This window comes from Pelodiscus sinensis, chromosome 15, assembly GCF_049634645.1.
Source record: "Pelodiscus sinensis isolate JC-2024 chromosome 15, ASM4963464v1, whole genome shotgun sequence".
Taxonomy (NCBI): Eukaryota; Metazoa; Chordata; order Testudines; family Trionychidae; genus Pelodiscus; species Pelodiscus sinensis.
In genome coordinates, this window is record NC_134725.1 from 7,320,700 (window position 1) to 7,342,820 (window position 22,121).

At 44.7% G+C, this 22,121-nt stretch overlaps 1 protein-coding gene across 1 annotated transcript in view; it reads right to left on the bottom strand.

Moving 5' to 3' along the window:
• BCR (BCR activator of RhoGEF and GTPase) overlaps positions 1–22,121 on the bottom strand; it is a 155,102-nt gene that overhangs the window by 9,620 nt on the left and 123,361 nt on the right. Inside the window, exons 14-22 of the mRNA XM_014574761.2 lie at positions 20,576–20,650; positions 19,533–19,630; positions 18,097–18,228; positions 7,589–7,648; positions 7,335–7,444; positions 4,937–5,076; positions 2,541–2,675; positions 1,979–2,084; positions 1,097–1,259 (exon numbers count right to left, since the gene is read on the bottom strand). Of these exons, the coding sequence (XP_014430247.2) occupies positions 1,097–1,259; positions 1,979–2,084; positions 2,541–2,675; positions 4,937–5,076; positions 7,335–7,444; positions 7,589–7,648; positions 18,097–18,228; positions 19,533–19,630; positions 20,576–20,650 (1,019 nt within the window). The remainder of the gene's footprint in view (positions 1–1,096; positions 1,260–1,978; positions 2,085–2,540; positions 2,676–4,936; positions 5,077–7,334; positions 7,445–7,588; positions 7,649–18,096; positions 18,229–19,532; positions 19,631–20,575; positions 20,651–22,121) is intronic.

Below are 22,121 nucleotides of genomic sequence, written 5' to 3' on the forward strand. Positions count from 1 at the left end.
AAACACCAATAATTAAAGCTGGATGAATAATTGACTTTTTAGCTTGGTCACAGTTTTGAAGAACTGAAAGTAAAATCTGTGTTGGACTGAACCAAATCAGAAATATTTTGGAATTTCTGGTGAATCAAAATTGCCCATTTTGGGTCTATTCCAGAGCAGAAATTCAAACCAGCTAAACTGAAATAACATTTTCAGATAAATAATTTATCTGACACGTTTTGTCCAATTGTACCAATGATCGGTTAGCCCTAGAACCAGTTACTGAGACACTGTGGGATAGGTGCCAAGAATCCTCATAATGCACAAATTCATACAGGACTGTGACACAGTTGATGTGGGTGCCCCAAAAAGTTAGTGCTGACAACCAAATCAGTACAGATATATGCTGAATTATCTCAGCAAAACCTGTCAAAGACATTAACTGGATAACCCATTATAAAGCATTAACATCTCATGGACATCAAAATCTAAGTATGGAACACTTCCAGCCCCTCAATTAGCCTCATTAGCACTGGCACTACAATTGACAGGTACTTTTTCTTGTCCCTTCTTTTTCTGTTACAAATACCAGAAGTCCCCTTTTTTTCCTCACCTCAAGCTCATCTGAAGAAGTGGGTTTTGCCCATGAAAGTTCATGACACTATATTTTTTGTTAGTCTCTAAGGTGCCACAGGATTACTTGTTGCCTTTAAAGTTACAGACTAACACAGCTACTCCTCTGAGGCTGCCAAACTTGTGTTAAAGATCATGTTGAACCTAACATGGTAAATTAGCCCTATGGCTTGTGAGCAGAGTAGTTTATAGCACTGATTTGCTAGCATGATTTTTAAAAAATAATTCTTGTTCACACTGAACATGCTGTTCTAGTAAAACTGTTCTGAAAAACCTGAAGAAATGCTTTGTGTAGCTCAAAATCTTGTCTCTTTTACCAACAGAAGTTGGTCCAAAAGATACTACATCACCTGCCTTGGAAAAAAACTGTTAAGCAAGCATAGTGTTGCCACAACCTCTTAGAATGTTTGCAGGTAGCCTAGTTCTGGACAAAGAGGTTAAAATATTGTTTGTAGCAGATGAATTACAATATTTAGCTTTTTACCTGGGACATGACTTCTAGTGACCAGCTATCAGTCATTGTTATAGGCTGGGTTGGGTTAGCAGGAATCTTACTGTCCTTCTCTGAGGGTCTGAGCAGCGTTGGTCCAAAAACAGTTGCCAGGTTGTGCAGGGACATCTTGTTGATGCTCTCTCTCTCAGCAACTCTTAAGAGTAAAAAACAATGGAGAAAGAAAGTGTTTCTACATTCTCTGGCTCAAAGAAATATTTCTATTTAGCAGCTTTCTTTCACCTACTTTTAAAAGGTTTTAGATATAACAAGCAACTATACTACTTATGTCTCATTCATAAGCTGTAAGGCCAGAAGGGACCATAATGATCATATAGACCAGGGGCAAGCAAAATATGGCCTGCGGGCTGGGCCAAGCTACCAGATCCAGCCCAAGGCCCAGCAAGAGCCTCAGGCAGGCTCTCTGCCTGCTCCGCCCCACCTGCCACTCAAAGCAGCTGGCTTTGGGGGCTATGTGTTTTCTGAGCGCTGCCATGAACTGGGGGGATGGGATGTGAGAGGCTTCACATCCTGCCCTGCCACCATCCCATTTATCATGTTTAGTTACTAAGTTCACCCACAAGTGTGATTTCATGGAGATATTACATGTGTGCTGCAGGGGGTTGCAGATCACATTTTCACTGGGCGAGGCTGTGAAGAATTTTCTGATCCCTTTCTTGAGTACAATTTGTACTGGCTTCAGTAACTGAGCATGGAAAACAGGACGTAGCAGTTTACCAAAACTACTTCACCTGAGGTACTCAATGCAGGTGCTCTTTGAGACACTGCACATCTCCAAGGAAGGGGCACCTCTCTCCATGGCACTTGGGACTGATTTACACATGAAATGCACCTTTCTAAGTGATCTGTGTTTACCTTTTTAAATGGTCCAGGAGGAAAAGGAATGTGACGAGATTGGGTTCTGGAAGCGAGAGCAGTAAGTTCAGCATGCAGCTTTCCTTTGCAACAGGGTCTGAAAGTGCTATGGGAGGAGAGAAAAAAAAATACTGAAAAGGAACAAAAGCTTTACTGATTATGTGACAACATGAGAAAATGTGGGTGATGCTTAATTTGCTGTAATTACATTATGGAGACAAGAGGCTCTGAATTCAAAACAGGCACAGCTTCACTCCACCTCTGAATTCAATTCTCCCCCGCTAGACAGGTGATGGGAGACTCCTCTCCTCTGTGCAGAATCCACAAGTGCATTCCAGACCCAGCACAGTAAGATGCAGGAGATTACAGCCCACCCAAAACAGATTTATCTCCTTTTGGAGACGGAATAGCACAATCCCATTTTAGACAAATAGGTTTTCTCTTCTCTTACTACGCAGGTAATGTCCATCCTAGAACTAAGGCCTCAGGAGCAGTCTCCCAAAAAGGAGCATCAGTAACACTCAACACATGATAGATAGCAATGATTTCTTCTGTTACACACCAATGCCCTCAGCAAAGTTGGGGTATAGTTCGTCTGTAAAGAGGGGTTCAGGCAGTTCTCTGAAATATAATTTTAATGTCCCTGCAATGGCGTTAACATCCATCTCACTCATCATCACGGACACATCTTTGTTGTCTGTAAGAGAAAGGAGGGAGACATATAAACACATACAGTGGTGGTCCTTCAGTCTTTCCTATTACTGTTCCCAATTTTGGTCCTTTTTATCCTTTATTTATCTTCTCTGCCTACCCAAATAGCTGAATAGCTGATGTTCATCACCTGTAGTCACTTTGCTCAGGTTGGTTGCTATGTTCTCCATTCATATTATCCTAATGCCACTTAATAGACCAGTTTTCCCAATTTTTTTTGACCACGGAACCCTTTCAAACTCGAGCAAAAAAAAAAAAAAAAAAAAAAAAAAAACCACACCCAAACACACACAGACTGCCAGTACACCACAATTGGTAGTAATAAGATGCTAAATACAGTCATGAGATCACCATTCATTTAAATTAAACAAAAATCATATTAAATATGTACAAAAAATAAAACTATCAAATAATATTAATTATATTCATAGTTTTCAATGCAAAGAGTGGTTTTTCTTCTTTTCTTGGCCAATTCTTTTTATATTTGGTTTAATACTAGAAAGTTGGATTCGCATATCTGGCGCAGCATTCAGTCGATTTCTGTATTTCGTTTTCATTGCTGCATAGTTCGAGAACCCAGTTTCGCACAAGTATGTACTGGCAAAGGGTAACAGCTGACGAATTGCGCGTCTTGATAAAGATGAATATTCTTGACTTTGACATAAGTCACTCCAAAATGTAATCAGAGAAACTTCTTTAAATTTTTGTATTAATTGGCCATCTGAAGTGATTTCAATTAGGTTTTCATAATCTTGTGTAGAAAAGCAGAGCGGCAGCGGGGGACATGGGAGAGGGATCTTGGGTTGATCGGGCAGAAGCGGGACAAGCAGCTGTTGCTGCTGCTAGGTCCGGTGGTAAAAGCAGAGCGGCAGCGGGGGACACGGGAGATGTCTGAAAGGGGAGCGGGGAAGGAGCCAGCGTCTTTGCGCGCTGGGCTTCTCTGTCTCTTTATGGGCGGGGGGGAGGGGAGTGTTCAGGTTCTCGCGGAACCCTTACGTTCGCTTCCCAGGGTTCCACGGAGCACCATTTGGGAAACACTGTAATAGACCAAAGTAGCTACAGTGTCACCACTTTGCAGCTAGACCACCATTATGGTCAAGATGACATCCTAGGATTCTAAGTGCCTGGATAGACAGGCACAAGAAAACAAACTCAGCTTTACTCCGAATTACTTCTATTGTACCAGTGACAGGGGCTGGATGCAAATACCCAGAGAAGTCAAGCGAGTTTTTCCATTGTCTTCAATGAGATCCAGATTGAGCGCCATATGAGGCCGAGCCATGGTCAATTAAATGCTTTTCATTTTCTTAATATATTGTATAATAATTAACAACATATTCAGGTTCCCCTCTGAGCTCCCTCGTACAATGAACTCAGAAACACCCCTCAGCCTCTGACAACGAAGTGTAATTCAAGAGACAAAAATCAAGCAATTTAGGTCACAAATGTAAAGTTTGTTAAACACTTCCACTCACAAACCAGTGTGTAATGTGTTTGCATTTACATAAAAACAGCATTTAAAAAAAATGTAATGCTGTACCCACCAACCCCACGGCATTGGAAACCCAGAATGCAGGTGAGGACAATATGGGCCCCTTTTACATCCAAGAGTCTTGAAGTGCTTTACAGAGGTACCATTAGCATTCTGCTTTATAGATGGGCACACTGAAGAACAGAGAAAGGTTTGCTTGCCTGAGGTAATAAAAAGAACTAAGGGGCAGCATTGGGAAGAGAATCCAAGAGTCCAGTCCCCATAATCATATTCCAATAACCAGAATCTTCTGCTTCTCTAGCCAATCCTGTTAAAAAATCAGCTGACTTGATTTTCATGTTGCTGATGCTCTTTTTTAAAAAAAATGTCTCAAACAACCACAGGGAATTCCTGTTAATCCAATGTTCTCATTGACACTGTGGAAAATGAGGCTGTTGGTTGCTCCCATTTCCGTGGAGAGTGTCTGTGATTTACCATGGCAAGGCAAGGCATGCAAAACCACCATTTCAGTGCTGTGGGGAAGAACAATCAGCGCATGTCTCAATATAAGGGTCCGTTCCCTGAATACGTCAGGTGAACATCTGTTACTGGAGGACACTAATAAAGCACATAGCCGGAGTAAGAGGATACTCCTTGTATCAGGGTCTCTGACTCTTCGTGCTTCCTGGGCTATGCAAGGTTAAAAAAGCACAATGACCTGAAAGGGCACATAGGGGATCATAGCACAAAGTAAAACCTCAGGAACAAATACTTACTGACATCAAAGGCAGCTTTCAAAGCCTGGATATCAGTTGCAACCCCTGAGACACGGTAGATGCCCACCTCCTCCATTCCCCGTCGCTCTATCTCTTCCACGCATTGGCGCACAATGTAAGGCACCTTTGATCTCTCTCTCCTGGAGAAAAACAGGAAGAAGAGTTCAGGGCAGCATAGGCAGAGAAAAAACATGGTTACCAAAGTGACATTAGGCACTGGTCAGATGAGACTGCTTGAGTGAAAAGAGCTCTAGGCCAAGATTTTAAAAAAGGACTGAGTGAGCACTTGCCCTATGAAATTCCACCCCTTTAAAAGCGTCTCAAATTAGGCACCCAAAAATGATTGAAGACACCCCAAATCACTAGTTACTGAAGTGTTTAGAAGGTACAGACTAGCATGGCAGTAAGGATGAAACCATGCTCCATGTTAACCAGATTGCTTCACAAAAATACTGACATTGTACCTGCATCTTTCTATAGTCCATCACTATTAGAGAGAGGAAACATCCATTTAGGAAATTCTGGGAATAACTTTTCTGGCTGCTATAAAAATGGCATCTGTTTATTATGAGCAAATTATTCCAGTTTCAAGGTTTGGAGTCAAGAACACTCAGAGCCTGTGTCCTCCATCATGAAACTGCACTCAAATGATGACATTCACATCTGTGCTCTCGGCCCACAAAAGGCCCACACACTGTATAAGGCCCCACTTTAGTCATTGTGTGTAGACCAGTGGTTCCCAAACTTTTTGGCATCATGCCCCCCCCCCTTTTTGATTTTTGAAAAACCCTCACGCCCCCCCCTTCTCATGCCCAAATACCAGCAAAACTTGTTGAGAAGAGAAGAGAAGAGAAGAGAAGAGAAGAGGAGAGGAGAGGAGAGGAGAGGAGAGGAGAGGAGAGGAGAGGAGAGGAGAGAAGAGAAGAGAAAAAAAAAAGGAACTGAACAGGGCAGCAAAACTTGATGGGGAGGTGGGAGGTTGGGTTGCCTTGCACCCCTCCTGGAATTTTTTCTCGCCATCCCCCCAGGGGACATGGCCCCCAGTTTGGGAACCCATGGTGTAGACCTTTAGTTGGTCCTTTTCACAGACAGTGAATTCATTCTGCATTCCTAGTTTAGGAAAATTTAGCAGCTAATTTCCCCTGAGAACTTATCTGATTTCTGCACAGCCTGACTCGTGTTCATCACACAATAGCTAGATTCTTCTGGTCATATGAAAACTGTCCATATAGATCTTGTTGGTTTGTTTGTTTTTTCTGAGTAGCTGCTTTAATTTCTGTTTTTGTAAAGAAGTTATGAACTGGTTTATCTCTGCACAATCCATCTCATGAAAACTCTCTTGCAGAGGAACTGCAGCCATATAGACAAGCAACTTTGATGAGCATGCAATACTATCAGGTAATTAGAAGATTCCTATGCAGCTCTTAGACAAATTGCAGTCAGACTGCTATCAAGTTAATAGTAATTCCATGGGGAGGAACTACCAGGTCTCCTAAATTACCTACCACAAAAAAACAGGTTTCTTCTGGCAAACGATTCATGACAAAAGATCAGGGGTTAATATAATACAAATTGCTCCAAAGAGTTTGCTCCAAAGAGCTTGAACATTTCCGAGCATGGAAAGGAAATACCGTAGTTCAGCAGTTTGGAAATTCTTGACCAAGTCAGCCAGCTACAAAGGAAAAGGCCCAGGGTGTTTCCGGAACACAGCAGAGTGAGAGATGTTGAAAGTAAACATATGGGGTTTCCAAGTAAGAGTGTGTGTGTGTTGCTGTCTTTTTGAGGGTTTTTTTTCCCTCATGCATAGGATAAAGCTGGGAAAATGTCACTTTTGTCTGCAGAAATGGCTATCTGTATTAGCCACACAAGGGCAAGAAAGTATCTGCATACATTCTGCATACATCTGCATACATTCATTCACTAAGGCTACGTATACACTGTGCATTGTTGCGCAAGAAGATATGCAAATAAGGTGTGGCAATGAATATCACCACATCTCATTTGCATACCTAATAAGCTGCCTTTTTTGTGGAGGGGACTTTTGCGCAAGAAGGAGCTGTCTACACTGCTCCTTCTTGCACAAAAAACCCCTCTTGAGCAGGAGCCATTCTTCCTGAAAATAAGAGGCAGAACGGTTCCTACACAAGAGGGGTTTTTTGCGCAAGAAGGAGCAGTGTAGACAGCTTCTTCTTGTGCAAAAAAGCCCTTTCTGCAAAATGGCAGCTCATTAGCTATGCAAATGAGGTGTGGCGATATTCATCGCTACGCCTCATTTGCATATCTTCTTGCACAACAATGCACAGTGTAGATGTAGCCTAAGGGTGTAAGTAGGCACAGCCCCATTGGCCCATTGTGTTTAAAATAAAACCACAGAGAAAAGTGTGAACCGACAACTCACTTGGTGACAATGGCAATCTTGACTCCAAAGACCCCGGTCTGTTTACGAGATGGCATTCTTTTCAGACTAAACTCCCGGCTGGTAAATTTCACTGACAGCTTCACTTCAACCTACAAGGACATCAATTGTTACTTTTCAAGCAATAAATGTTTTCTTTTGTTTTTCAAGACATTACCATGAAGACCAGAGAGAACAAGCCTGATACACAAGGTCAGGCAACAAAGCAAAGCCAGCAGTTTGTAATTTGTACTTACTCCATTCATTGAGATGAGTGTGCGTTGCCAGTCTTTATCCTGTAACACCTGTGGATCCAGCTGAAACACATGGAAGTTGCCTGTGAGTTTACAATTTAATTCAGAAATTAACTCAGCCAGTGTGAAAAATCTGTACAAGTCAGCATGGCAATGCCTTCCCCACTTACTCCCATTTCCAGAGGGGAATCAGGAAAGTCATGAGTTTCACTCATGCAGAGTGCTGCACTCAAAGCAGGTCTGGGTATGAATCACATGTTTGTACATAGAAATCCCAGAGTCAAATATGCAGTATCCACTGAAAAACAATGGAAACCTCAGACAGCTAAAATGCTCTTCTGAAGCCCACAATCCCACCTTTGATAGCAAAGGAGGCTTCCCTGATTGCCATAAAGCAGTAGTCACTTTAAATTGACAGCACAGAATCATCCCACCCTGGCGAATTGGGAGTCGGGAAAAGGGAGAGCAGATTATCTAAAAGGAAAGAGCTCAGATCTGAAATGGAGCAAGGGCTTGTGTTTCTCTGAAAAAACTGGTGAGAAAGCTACAAGTTCCAAGCCCAAATGCTGGCACTATAATGATACAGTTCAAAGAATATTTTAACATTATTTTCAAATGTCAGGAATAGCAAGGTTAAGACCAGGAATTAGGGAATATATATATGATTCCTAATTCCTTCCTGTTCTAAATATACAGTATATACAAACAGACACACACATGTCTGTGTGTCTTCCTTTTTATTTTAGCTTTGGAAGCCTTTTCTGTGGGTGCGGTTTTACAGACCTGGCTACCTATGATTTAAATACTGAGCTATTTACCATCAGATTTTTTTCCTAACTCTTGTGTTCAGTTTGTGCCAGTGAAACAGTTACTAAGGACACGGAATAGGTATTGGTCACAACAATCAGTAATGGCTAATGATTAGTAACTTCTCACAACACACCCATCACCAGAGTAGCTTACATGTGTATTAAAGTGAACACAAGTATTTTTATCAAGCTTTCACCTTCCCCTATGCTCTAGTGCATTTGTATTTATTTAAAAGTCTCAGATCGGGGAGGGGTTATTAAGTTTGCCTAATTGTTTTCAGCTCTTGCACTCTGCTATTTCCCACTCTGTACCAGCCCACAGAGTTTTCTGGCAAAGAAGGGAGAAGTCTGCTATTGTATACAAAAACAGTGCGAGCCACATGCAGAAGACATGCAGCAGATATTGTGCTGCCTGAAGCACATTCCCTCCAAGAGCTACTCCAAGGTTGCTACACTCCCACTCGGCATCAAATGCAAGCCAGAGGCTACATGCTACAGTCTAGCCAAGAGCAGAATTTGGATCCCAATTTCCCAGGGACAGCCAGGGACAGGAGGCTGTGGAATCACAATACACAGCTCCACAATGAAGCGAGGAGTGGGGTTTGAGAGAGTGCTTCACCAGCATCTCTGCCAAGCTTTACTAGCACTGGAGTTTGGGGATGCTTTCCAAAAGGAGCTTCATCCAGTTCTCCTGGGCCCACAGAACACGGTGACCCAATGCTGGGTCTCAGATTGAGAGATGGAAGGAGGAATATATGGTGATCCAAGAGGATTTATATATACCATCTCAAGACAGAAATTAAGCACGTACACACAATGCCCAGAAAGAACGTACACCTTGAACAAAGCAAGAGAAGAGCTGAATGGGAAAACAGCTTAAAGATCACAGGTGGTGGTGGATCTAGTGTCTGACTCTGTTCTGTCTTATTCTTTTTCACTTCCGCTCCAACACAAAAGGAGAAAATGCACCTGAAAGTGAGAGACTCCTGATGTTGCAAGAATCTGCTGATAAAACCCACGCTCTGAAACAAAATCCTGGATCTCTATTTCCAACCTTGCTTGATTTCTTTCGACAGCAAATTTAGGAGGTTGGGGAACAGCTTGTCACGGAAAAGGAAAAACCATTTGAACATGGAGCTCTACCAGCAAACAGACGGGACAAAACAAATCTCTGACATGGCTCTGCAATGCCAGTCTGTGCCCTGAAAAATGCAAGGCAAGGCACAGGTGAGTGCACAAACCTTGAGATGCATGGGCTCATGTACTCCTTCATGCACAAATGAAAAGGGATTTAGTAACAGATACTTACGTCTACACTGGCACGTTACAATGCTGCAACTTTCTGGCTAAGAGGCATAAAAACCAACCTCTCCCCATGAGTGCAGCAACTTACAGTGCTATAAAGCACCAGTGTAAACTGGGCTACCACACTGGGAGCTCCCAGCTCCCAGCATGATTAGCTTTTCCTCTCGCAGAGGTGGTTTACTTGGAGCACTGAAGACACACTGCCACACTGCTGTGGCAGTGCTTTACAACTCAGAGTGTAGACGAAGCCTAACACTAATCCCACACTCCATCCACCTTGGACCTCCCCTCAATAAAACAGCACTAGCATCTCAATGCATAGCAGAGGATGAATGCTAGACTAGCAGGGGTGATGCAAATCATAGTATTCTTGACTCTACTGCAGATGTTTAGCCTCTCCCTTTCCCAAACCCTAATTGCCACTTCCAACTATCAACACAAGAGGGGGAAAATGCTGCATTCAGTTACACACATGAAACCCCAGAGAGAAAGGTTTCTCCTACTTGCATGTCTTAGAGACCCTAGAGAAGCAGAGGACAAAAGAGAGTCAAGCCAACCTTTTCTTTGCGCACTTTGTTTCGGACATAGGTCCACAGTGTGGTGTTGCCAGTATGTGCATGCTTCCCTGTTGAATCCACTTGGCTCCTGTAGCTGCAGCTGTGGTAGAAATATCTGAAGATCCCTTGCATAGTATAGTTGGTTACCAGCAGTTCCCACATTGTGGCCGCACTGAAGCTAACAGAGCCAGCTGCACTGAGTCGATTTTGCTTCAGCTACCCCAGACTTTACTCTTAGCCAAGAGGTTTTTGATGAGACTTCTTCCGGAAGGTCCACCCCTCTCCGGTTAGGCTGGCCAACGTCACTGCAAGGCAGCCACAATCTACATTGTTCCTCCCACACACCCAGTAAGAGTTTCCAAGTTGGAGGAATTTTACAGCGTAAGAGGTTTCTTTCAACAAGCACAATCTCATTCCAGGCTCAGGAGGAAACCAGCTCTAAAAGGTCTGGTTTCCTACGCAGTGTATATGAGCCCAGCCAGCTGCATTGGCTTCTCATTAAGGACTCTCCCATGATTACTAAGGCTGAGGGCTCTCTGACCAGGATATATTTTTGCCTGCACTTTACAATGGTGGGTATTCCTAACCTAGAAGCTGTGGTGAAATTGCAGGAGGGGAGGGAAGAGAAGGGAGGCGAGAGAGTTGGGCGCTGGCATTCAGAGTGGGCCTGGGCATTCTGAATTCTTACATGAGAAGCTATAATGACAAGAGAGGTACCAGTTAGCATTTCTGCAGGTTATCAGGCATTATGAGTTGAGTCCTGGCTCACAATTACTAACTCACACCAGTCTGGGAAGATGATGCAAGTCAACAGATGCTACAAAACTCAAGCCAACTGCCCTTTTCTTTGTCTCCCAGGCACAAGCCATATGGCTGGTTAGGCCCGCCAGTAACCTCAGGCAAGTTCTCTTTAGAAGCAACAGCCAGACTGTGAGTGACCTTTGGTGCATGCTGAAAGCCAACATTATAACTTCTGTTGCCTGTCCCTCCCTGCACTTAAACATATGCCTCCCTCCCCCAAACTCTGGATTGGAAGAACTCTTCTACTCCTCCACCCCAGGATGAAACCCCTCCAAACAAAACAGCATGTACTCAATGGAGAGGAAGCCGGGAGGAAGGTGCATGAGAAATTCAAGGTTAGATGGTAAGTGCTGTCCCTGTATATTATGTAATCATAACAACACACAAGGTTAAAGTGCTTTTCACAGTGTTATTTAAAGTGCTATTGGGATAAACAAATAAAAGGAGACCTGAAAAAAACACTTGGTGCTGCTGAGCAAGACCAGAAGATCAGACCTTAACAACACAGGAGAAAAGAACAGGCCAAGGGCAAACAAATAACATAATCAACTCAATGCCCTAGCAAGCTTGCAATATTGGAGTGTCCAGACAGCTGACCCCAGCATGGGGAAAAGGCAGCTGCAGCAGACAGTCTGCTGGTCTGAGAATGAAGACAAAGGGTACTAGTGAGTGGGACATGTCAGGACGGGGGTGGGGGGTGGGGGGTGGGGTGACAAGCTGTGCGTCTCACTGACTGGCGTTAGGTCTGATTTATAGATCAATGACCTGAAAAATGGAATGTGCATGAAGAGAACAAAAATCTGAAAATGACGTGCTCCCACAGAGGACAACTGCTCTAAAAAAAGGGAGGCCACAAGCCATCAGCCCAAGTGTGTTACTAAAGGCTGGAGAGGACTCCTAGAAAAGACTGCCTCTGCCATGATTTCACACTTTGTGCAAGTCTTGGTTTTGTATCCAGGGACTTTGTCATACATCTCTGAATTAGTCACAACTTGTGTTTTCACTACCAAAAAGGACAAGGACAGACCTGCTACAAATTCCCTCCTATGAGGTAGGGAAGACAGTCTATAGCTACGCTGACCATACACTGCAGGGTGGGACGCTCTCGGGCTCAGCAGGTGCATGGACTAGAGCAGAGGCCGCTCGCAGTGCTATTTTTAGTACTGTGGTCCAGGTCCCCACAGGAGGCCCTGGCTCCAGCTGGAGTCAAGTGGCAGCTGCACAAGGCGCGTTCCAGCCAAGGCAGCCTCACCGGAACACAGTGGGACTTCTTGTGGCAGGGGGTGTGGCTAATGTGTCCCAAATTTTGGTTCAGAAAATATGGTCACCATATCTATAGCACAGTCTGCAAGCACAATTCTATTCATTGCACAGGGAAATAGTGTTGCCAGATGGTTTCAACAAAAATACCGGACACACTTGACATTACATCACTATCTACAGTACATCTTAGAAAATACTGGACATTTATATTTTTTCATTTATATTTTCTCAATTTGTTTCCCGAACAGAAAGCTCAAATACTGGACTATCCGGTTCAAAACCGGAAACCCTACAAGGAACACATGCCGGAAAACCTTCAAACTTTGCTGTGGCTAGCACATATTCAGCTATAGCGTGAACAGAACTGCTCTGCTAGACTGGTTGTGTTTCACAGCTGCTTGTTCCTTGTGATGAGCTCATAAGCTCATAAATAAGCCAAGCAAATTCCCCTCTACAGCTGGCACAGACCACAAGAGCACAAACCAGCCCTGCTCAACAGGGATTTCTGTAGGGCTATGTCTAGACTGCAGGCTTCTTTCGAAAGAGGCTCTTTCGAAAGCATCTTTCGAAAGATCGAGTCTAGACTGCAGGCAGATCTTTCAAAAGAGAAATCTGCTTTTTCAAAAGAGAGCACCCAGCGAGTCTGGATGCTCTCTTTCGAAGACGGCCTCTTTACATTGAAGAACGCCTTCCTTCGAAAGAGGAACTTTTGAAGGAAGGCGTTCTTCCTTGTGAAACGAGGTTTACCGCCATCGAAAGAAAAGCCGCGTTCTTTCGAAATAATTTCGAAAGAACGCGGCTTGAGTCTGGACGCAGGGGAAGTTTTTTCGGGAAAAGGCTACTTTTCCCGAAAAAACCCCTGAGTCTGGACACGGCCTAGGAGGACCCAAGTGTCTAAGGAGCCTGGGGATACATTTAAATAAAAATGATGACAACGACAAGGAGGAAGAGAGGGAGAAGATGGTGGAATGGGAGCAGAGGGCACTTAATAGCACATGGGTTAAGCACAAGGAGAAAAGACCCAAATTAGGAACGCAGGGGAAAGGGGCCAGTGGTGGAGAGACAGGAGGACACAAGGCTGAGAGAATAAATGGAAGAAATGAGAAATGCCCCTTTTCTCGTTAGTACATGTTATGCCATTTATTCATACTATTTCCTCTCTTTAGTGAATTTCCATGACTGTTTCACACTCCAGCTGTTTCTAATTGTAACCAATGGGAAACTACTTGCTACAGCTCATTCCTTCTGAAAGCACCTAGTCCTGCCTGGACTTATTCTTCCTAGAGCTCATCACTGACGTGTTAATCCTTTCCCCTTGCCCTTTAGTCCTGACCCATAGCTTTCACCATTTCCACCCCTCTTTTCATTGCTGGGATGCTGCTCTGCATTTCTAGAGCATGTAAATGGTTTTAGAAGTGGATCTTGAGGGCTGCAGCATGGGAGTGTGAGTGCAAGTGAATGGAAAACCTGTATCTGTAGGTTGATATCTGGAGAGAGGAAGGGAGCTAGCCCCCATGCAATTCTACAAGCCAGTCCAGAGAGCAAAACAGATAAGAGTGCTGGTCCTGCATGGCAACAGAGCAATATTGGTGCACTGCTTTCATGGCATCAAACTATTTGTGCTCCTACGGTCACATCCTTCTCCAGCACTTTTTTTTGGGGGGGGAAGGGAGAAGAGGACAGGGTTTGTCTGAGCTGCTCATGCAGAGAAAATAACTGTTGTTCAGAACTGCACTGGCTTGAGTTGACTACAGCAACAGTTCATTCTTGCAGACTATCCCAGGGCTGGGCATAATCTTGCTGACATCCTCATTCACCTGGATGCAGAGTCAAAAGAGTAAACACAAGGCATCTATGTTAATTCCTGCAGAGCTAGAGTCTGGCTAGAGTCTGCTAGATGGAGAAGGGCAAACTCCAGAGGGCAAAAGGACCCAATGGAGAGGAAATAAATGTGAGTGGAGTTGACAGAATCCATGCAACTACACCAAGAGTTCCCAGTTATGGGAAGACAGAATATTATCCTGCCACTACCCCTCCTCCGCATGCCTGCACTGTGCCCTAGAAGCACATCTTCTCTCTCCACTTCACTTATCAGTGTATCTGACATGGCAGACATGTCTGTGTATACACAGATTGTTAGAACTGCCCTTCATAGGACATAAAGTAGGGGCCATAGGAGGGGGATTTTTCTACTAGATTCACAAGCAGCATGCACAGAATAAAGTTTTCAGACTCATAAAATCTGGGGAAAATGTGGAGGCTGCAAACAATAATAAAACTCATGGATGGGGATATAAGAGTGACAGATAAAACACTGCATAGGAAAAGAACATATGAAAAATGGGAGCCATTAAACTGCAGCCTATTCCTGGAAGCCTTACAGTTCTTTGCAAACATGGACCAATTTACATCCTTCCTTCCTCCTCTATCATTATGTAACAGACCAAGCTAATAAACATTTCACAGTAAACAGTGCTGGTCTGCTAGACTCATTGTCTTTGTCTCTGCCACACAGAATTTGGTGATTCACAAATCCCAGCAGTGGAAATCACAGTTTTACAATAATACATGGCTTATAATAGCCAGCAATTTAAAACAAAATAAAAATTTCCTAGCTTTTGCAAAGAGAGGATGTGGATGTGTGACTGACTGTTCTGAAAAACTCACCATTGGCTTCCATAGAATGGTATGAATCTTAACGAAGAGAAGACTTTTTGGGCCTGCATGACAACACAAAGCCCCACATACACAAGAAGCTATCCAGTGAAAAAACGTGACACAGACCGAAAGCCCCCTGGAAAAGTCTTGAAAGAAAAACAAATATTCCAAATAGCAAAAGGAACAAATGCTGACATCACTCATCAAAATTCCCACCTGTTTATCTTCATGGTAGTTGTTACATTAGAAGCATTTCCTGATTTTAAAAAGGAGCATCCCGTGGCTTGTTGAAAAAAAATCTGCCCACAACATTTCTTATCAACATAGATCCCAGCAGAGTGGTTATTTTTAGGACCCCTATTTTCTCTTTTCTTTTTTTTTTAAACTAGACAATAGTCCTAAAAATAAATACAATGATGAGACAACAGTTTCTCAGAATTAAGGAAAGCTTAAACTGGCCTAATTTCAGCCTGTTCAGAATAGGAGGGTTTCTTCGTAAAATTAAAACAAAAAAAAATCTGATAAATCATGCAAAGTTGGGAGATCATTTCTATTTAGACTTCTGAACTGGCCAAAAATGTATTAAAATGTTCAGGTTTTTGTCAAAAAACTAAAATACGAAAACCCAGTTTTAATTATTTTTTTGTTTGTTTTCCTAATTGAAAATGTAGACTTTAACCATAACCAATTGTTTTTTCAATTCAGAAAAAAGGAAAAATGTGATAAAAAATGAAAAGCTTTCTGTGGAAATGACTGTTTCACTGAAAAACAATTTTTCACCCAAATTATTTTTTCAGAAAAAATTTGAAAAATTCAGAGTTTGGTGAGTTGGTGTGTGTGCTGATGAAAGCACAACTAAGAGCTTCAGGGTTGAAACTTTGCTGTTGTATTGCTGCTAAGGTCCATAAACGTGCAGCATTAGTCAGTAGAGCCTCCAACATCAGTCCCTGTTAGCCTGAGCGTGATATGTGGGAGACAGGGTGCAAGAGGCCACGTTTGGCATGCTGGTCCTTGCCTGCAGCCACCACTCCTGCAACTCCCATTAATCAATAATGGGGAACCGTGACCAGTAGAAGCTCTGGGTTCAGTGCCTGTAAGGGGCAGCACTGGGCACCATGGAGCCATTGCTGTACATGCCAGCTGCTTTTAGGAGTGGTGCGAGACCAGGGCAGGAGTAAGGCTACCTTAACCCCACTACTCCACCACCCACAAGCCTTCTCAGTTAAACAGCCCAGCCAGAGCCTGTATTCTGAACCCCTCTCCCAGCCCTGAACCTCCTCCTGCATCCAAACTTCTGCCCCAGACATGAGTCCCCCTGCATCCAAATTCCTTCCCAGAGCTGGCACCCTGAAACCCCTCCTGGACCCCAGTCCCCATCCTGCTCTAAGCCTGAAGCCCACACTCCAAACTTCTTGGCCCAAGACCAGAGCCTGAACCCAACCCCCTACCCCAGTCAGGTGCAAGTGAGTGAGGTTTGGGGAGGAAGGGAGATGGAGTAAGCAGGGGGCCTCAGAGAAGGGGTGAAGCGGGGGCAGGGCAGGGACTCAAAGAAGGGGAGGGAAGGAAGCGGGGCAAGGGTGTTTGGTTATGAGTTAAATCTTACATTGCACTTCACTTGAAAAAGTGATCTTGTGGTTAAAAAGGTTGGAGACTACTGGTGTAGTTAATCTACCTGCGCAAGAGGCAGTAGCTATGACACCAGGAGAAGCTCTCCCACCAACAGAATGCTATCTACACCTGAGGAGTGTTAGGTCAGGATAACTATGTTACTTGGGGAGGGGGAGGAGGAAAAGTTCATGCCCCTTGGCTACACAATCGTACCAATATAACCAAATGGAGTGTAATGTAGACCTTCTCTTAAGAGTGCCACAGCTACCAGATTGAACAGATTGTTTAGCATAAGTTAGCACACATTCTGGCCCTGTTAACACCCCCCTGTTAATTACTTTACTATAGGAGTATTTGGTTGTTGTTTTTTTAAATATCGTTCAGTCAGGTGACAAAGCTTTCCTCGACCACAACATGGCAGCTTGAGCACTGCGTGGAGGTCTCATGCAGTTCCTTCAGCTGCCAGTGTTGGCTGGACCCACAAATGAATAAGGACTGCAACAGCATGCCCAGGCTCAGCTCCCTTTGAAAGAGAAGAGCTGGGCCCATGCACTTACTAGTCAACTGCCTAAGAGAGAAGTATTGAGGGAGGGCAAGGGTACAGACGAAACGGGAGAAGAGCACTGGTTGTTATTTGAGAGCACAACATAAGCATGGCTAGAGGCTTTACAGAACACACACAGAGGATGGGTCCATGCCCTGAACAGCTCATAGTCTAACTCAACAAATATCATAGTCAGGGAAACTTTCCAGGCATGTCACCAGGCTTCAGATATGAAGGGAAGCGATTCAGAGGTGAGGGAATAATATGATGGGTGTTAAACTTGCCCCCAGCCTGCAACACCTGGGATCTTTGCCCAGAACTTACAGCCCAGAACTATAAGCTTCTGTCACTCCATTTTCTGAGAGCATCAGCCCCTTGTGCTGCCAACCCATCATCTCTCCCACCCCGTCTTGTGGCAGCAAAACACACAGAAATGCTACAAGCTACTTCGTATTCCGATGTACCCTGTTGTCATGGACACAAGAGTTTTGAATAGGGCAGTTGTCAGAGCAACAGGTATGTCCTGCTTGGCTGTACTATCACAGCATGTACTTCAGGGCAGATCGCATTTTCTCTGGATTCATTTATTAGGGGACTGACAGAGGCCACTCCATGTCTCTCACACAAAGTCACTCCCTCACTTTCTCTTTCCCTGTGCCAACAGAGCACACAGTGACTTCGACAATGAATTCTCCAGGAAGGATATGAGACATGATGGAAGATGAATTCCCCCAATTTTCTCCAACAATAACCCCTGGAGAATGTCTCCCTCATTGGAGTAGGCGAAGCATAAAAAAGGCCAGCGCCATGTTTCACCTCCCCACTGCCTCTCAAAGCGTCCCCAACCTGGCTGCCTGACTGCCAGCGTTTGGCATGATCTCCAAGAGACACAAGGGAGCTCCAGGATGCCAAAGCGCCATTGTTTATCCTAGTGCGGAGCTTAGGCATGGACACAGGCAGCCCCACCTGGATCTGGCCTTTCCCCATGATTCGATCTGTGATCTCGCCATCTTCTTTGGTGAGCTTGGTTTTGTTATAGCATTTTTCATAGCACAGAATCCGCAGGGTCTGTGAGCCTTCCAGCTCGATCTCGAACTCCTGCAGCAAAGGGAAGGCAAAGAGCAGCAATTGGTGAACGCAGAGATAGAGTTTTCTGGATATCTGACTGTCCAGCCTCACCAAAAACAATCTGAAGGGACCGACAAAGATCTCTCATGTAACGGAGCAGGTCTTTAAGAGAGGTTGAGCAGAACAGTATTGAGTCCAGTTGCGGGCACACTAGAGGTGAATGTGAAAAATGCTCGGTCCTTTGGTTAAGTTTCAACGTATTATAGCGGTGCACCATTGAAAGAAATAGATGGCCCCATATTTCTTGTGTTTAATTACACTTCACTATGTTTAAAATAAGCCTGCTATAAAGAAGCAGGATGCTGAAAGCTAAGAGTTTATAATTATACTCTCCCCTTTGAAAAATACTTCCTTATTCAATGTATTTTCACAGATACTTTTTTAAAAAATAATATATATATTAAATATATATACACTATGGATGTTAAATTTCAATTAATCAGCTAATCAAGTAGTCAATGGAATTTCCAATTAGTCGATAAGAGGGGAGGGGTGCTTGCTATCTCTGCTGTGCCTCTGCCTTTGAAGTGTAGTAAGAGCTGTCTGTGGCTCTTGCTACATTTCAAAGGCAGAGGCGCAGCATGGAACCTGGCACGAGCCGTGAGTGAAGCAGTTCCTGCTAGCACCAACTGCTGCCCCTCTGCCTTTGAAATGTATCAAGAGCCATAGGCAACAGAGGTGCAGCACTTAGGACCCGGTACGAGCGGCAATTGCTTCTGTCCTGGCTCGTGCCGGATTCCCCACTGCAACTCTGCCTTTGAAATGTAGCAAGAGAGAGCTGTGGGCGGCTCTTACTACACTTCAAAGACAGAGGCACAGGGGAGAGGCACAGTAAGTTCCCCTCTTCTTTTATCCCTCCCCTGTCCATTCCCTCCAACACACACCGTGGAGATGGTGCTGGGGGGAATCAGCTTTAAACCTGGCCTCCCCCCCCCCCCCCTTGCTGCCTCTGATACAGACGCAGCACGAGGAGTGGGGGGAACTGCAAGTAGTTGACAATTTGACGACTCTTTCACCTCCCTAATACATATACCCACACACAAATAAGAGCTAGCTGATCATGCAAAGTGCATCTGTTGCTGTCAATTTATCAGTGAGTCTCTAAGATTAAAATCTGCCAATGGTAAGAGCTCAGAGGAAATAACAGGAGCCCTGCAGACTGATTTCAGATGTGAGAAGGGCACAGCTCATGCAGTATTAACTGCAACCCAAACAGCCTCTTCATTTACAAATGTGCTGCCTCAAGGAGATAAGCAAGGCTCAACTCTACTCACCTCGTTCCAATTCGGCTCGGTAGTGTCCCTGTAAACTCTGGTCTTAGCCTTGTTCACAAAATATCCAAAGGAATCTACCTCCAACGTGCAGTACAGGTCTGGAGGGCAGACAGAGAACAGAGGCTTTGTTAAGATTACGATGCGGGTTTTTTTCTATGCACACTGCTTCCTAGCTGCTCTCTCACCTAAAGGCCTCTCTACCCTGAGGACACTGGCAGTAGTGCAGCCACACAAGTGCAAACGCCAGTGTAGACGGGCTGTGCAAATGCCTGGCCTGTTTCACACTGCACAGTGTGTTTACACTGCAGGTGTGCACCTAGGCAGCATGGGCGTAACTACGCTGCTGTGATTACACCATTTAAGTGTCCTCAGCACAGTGAGGCCTTTAATGTGTCCTCCCTGGTACTGGCATACATTGATGGCGGAGTCCTCAGTTCAGCCCAGAAGGTGTGTTTCCGTGGCTTAGCAGCAAGGGCACATGGCCTCCTCTTTCCTTAGATTTGTTTTCATGTGTGCAGAGAGAAGTGCACAAAGGGCCCAGTCCAGAGTTCAGCAAGGCCCACAGGAAAACCCTACTGACTTCAACAGAAATGGGACTGAGATCTTCCCGAGTTACCTCAGCTGCTGCAGAAAGCGGGTGCATATTTTTAACAAGGACTCTCTCCCCATCCCACACACTGCTCAGTTTCGCCTCCTGTTTGGTCCTCCAGTGAACTCCTAGTCCAGTGTTTATTACATCTCTCTCTTCTTACCATGGATGCTGTTACAGTGAGGTCAGAGACCAAGCCTTGAGATTTCAATCCAATAGGGCTGGAAAATGGGGTACGAGGGAGCAAGAGCTGATTTGCTCATAAACTCTTGGGCAAGCAGCAAATATGGGCAGAAAGTAGAATGCACACGCATTCCCAACTCCCAGTCGCCCAGACTGACTCTCTTCCACAAGCCCTGTACCCCAAACTGACGTCTCCATGCCCGGAGTGCCCCCTTCCTTTCCTGGGGCTCTCACAAGACCCCTGATCACACATCACTGGTCTGCAACTCACTTGTGCTTTGCTTTAAGCCCGTGGCAGAATGAACAATGACATTCAGGAATCCATAAAGCCCCGGAGATTCGTCATCTGCACAAAAGACGCAAGAGATTTTTAGTTCAGCTTCAGAGCGGTGGCAAAGGGGAAGACACCGAAATAAGATTTACATCCCAGAGACTGCCCAGCGGATGATGAGGTGTCTAAACCCAACAGCAGGAGAACATGAAATCTAGTCAGATTTTTTAAAAGGAATTGTAAGTTGCTCTAGGCAGGGATGAGGCTTGCCGGTTCTGGTTAACTGAGGCTGGAGCAGCTTCCCACTTGCTCTGGGCAGGGGCTGTTCCAGTCCCATAGGGCCCTCTGTAGGCAGGAGGCTCTCCAGCCTGTCCGGAGCATCCCCTTTCCTCAGCAAAGGGGGCCGTTCCAGCCCTTCCACCCTCCCCGCCCTTTCTTCCTTTAATAGGTTAACTGGTTAAACATTATGTCTAACAGGTAAACCAATGAAATGGGATTTTACATCCATAGCTCCAAGGTTCCACTCTTGTCCCAGAGCCCTCCTGACAATTCTGGGACTTTCAGAATCACGCTTCATTATTTTAAAATGTTTCTTCGTTCTCAGAGTTGCTGCGAAAGACCCAGACCACAGAAGAAACCAACTGACTATCCGGGTAAAACTTTGAATCAAGCTAGACACAAAAGGCTGCTAATGGCACAAAGGAAAACTCAAAAATATTCTGATTTGTATTATAGCAGCACCTGCTGTCCTGAGATCAGGGCCCCATGAAGCTGGGCACTCTACAGAGTATGCAAAAGTCCCTGCCTCAAAGAGCTCATCGTCTCAATGGGTCAAGCAGAGGAATCCGGCACAGAGCAGTGATAAATTTTGCCCAAGGTTACCCAGTCCGTCAGTGGCGGAGTTGGAAAACACTGAGGGCTAACTCAGCGTTTCTTATCACTCTGTTGAGGGTTCTCTCTCTAATCAGTCAACCATCCTGATCTCAGCTGTTACTTGTCATCACCGCAGATAAAACTTTTCAGACTGAAGTTCACGGCATCCCTTTAAGCTCTGGCCGGGCCTTAAGAGTCAGAGATCGTAGGGTCTCACAGGACCAGAACCCGGGTCTATGGGACATTCACCATTGGGATGCCACGCAGAGCTGTGACCTGGCAGCACGGCATCAGAGAAAGCGCCACACAAAGCAATCATCCTTCTGATTGCCCCATGGTTACTACTTAACCCTGCAGTGTGCTCTAAGAAGTGGCCTGGGCATGCCTGCCAAATTCTGACTTGCTTCAGCTCCTGACTTCACCTCACTAATCTCTGGCCTGACATTCACTCTTGCCTTCTAACTCTAATCTGGCAACTATGCCTGACCCTTAGTCTCTGACTCTGACCTGCAGTTTCAACAATCAGCTCAAAATAATTTCACACAAATGCTTCTAGCTGATGAGAATGGAGGCAGCACAAAGCAACAGACCTGCTCCTCCACCACAAACATGCAAACTGAAAATCCTACACTTGTTTCAGCCACAGGGAAGATGGTGGCTATTTTATACCTTT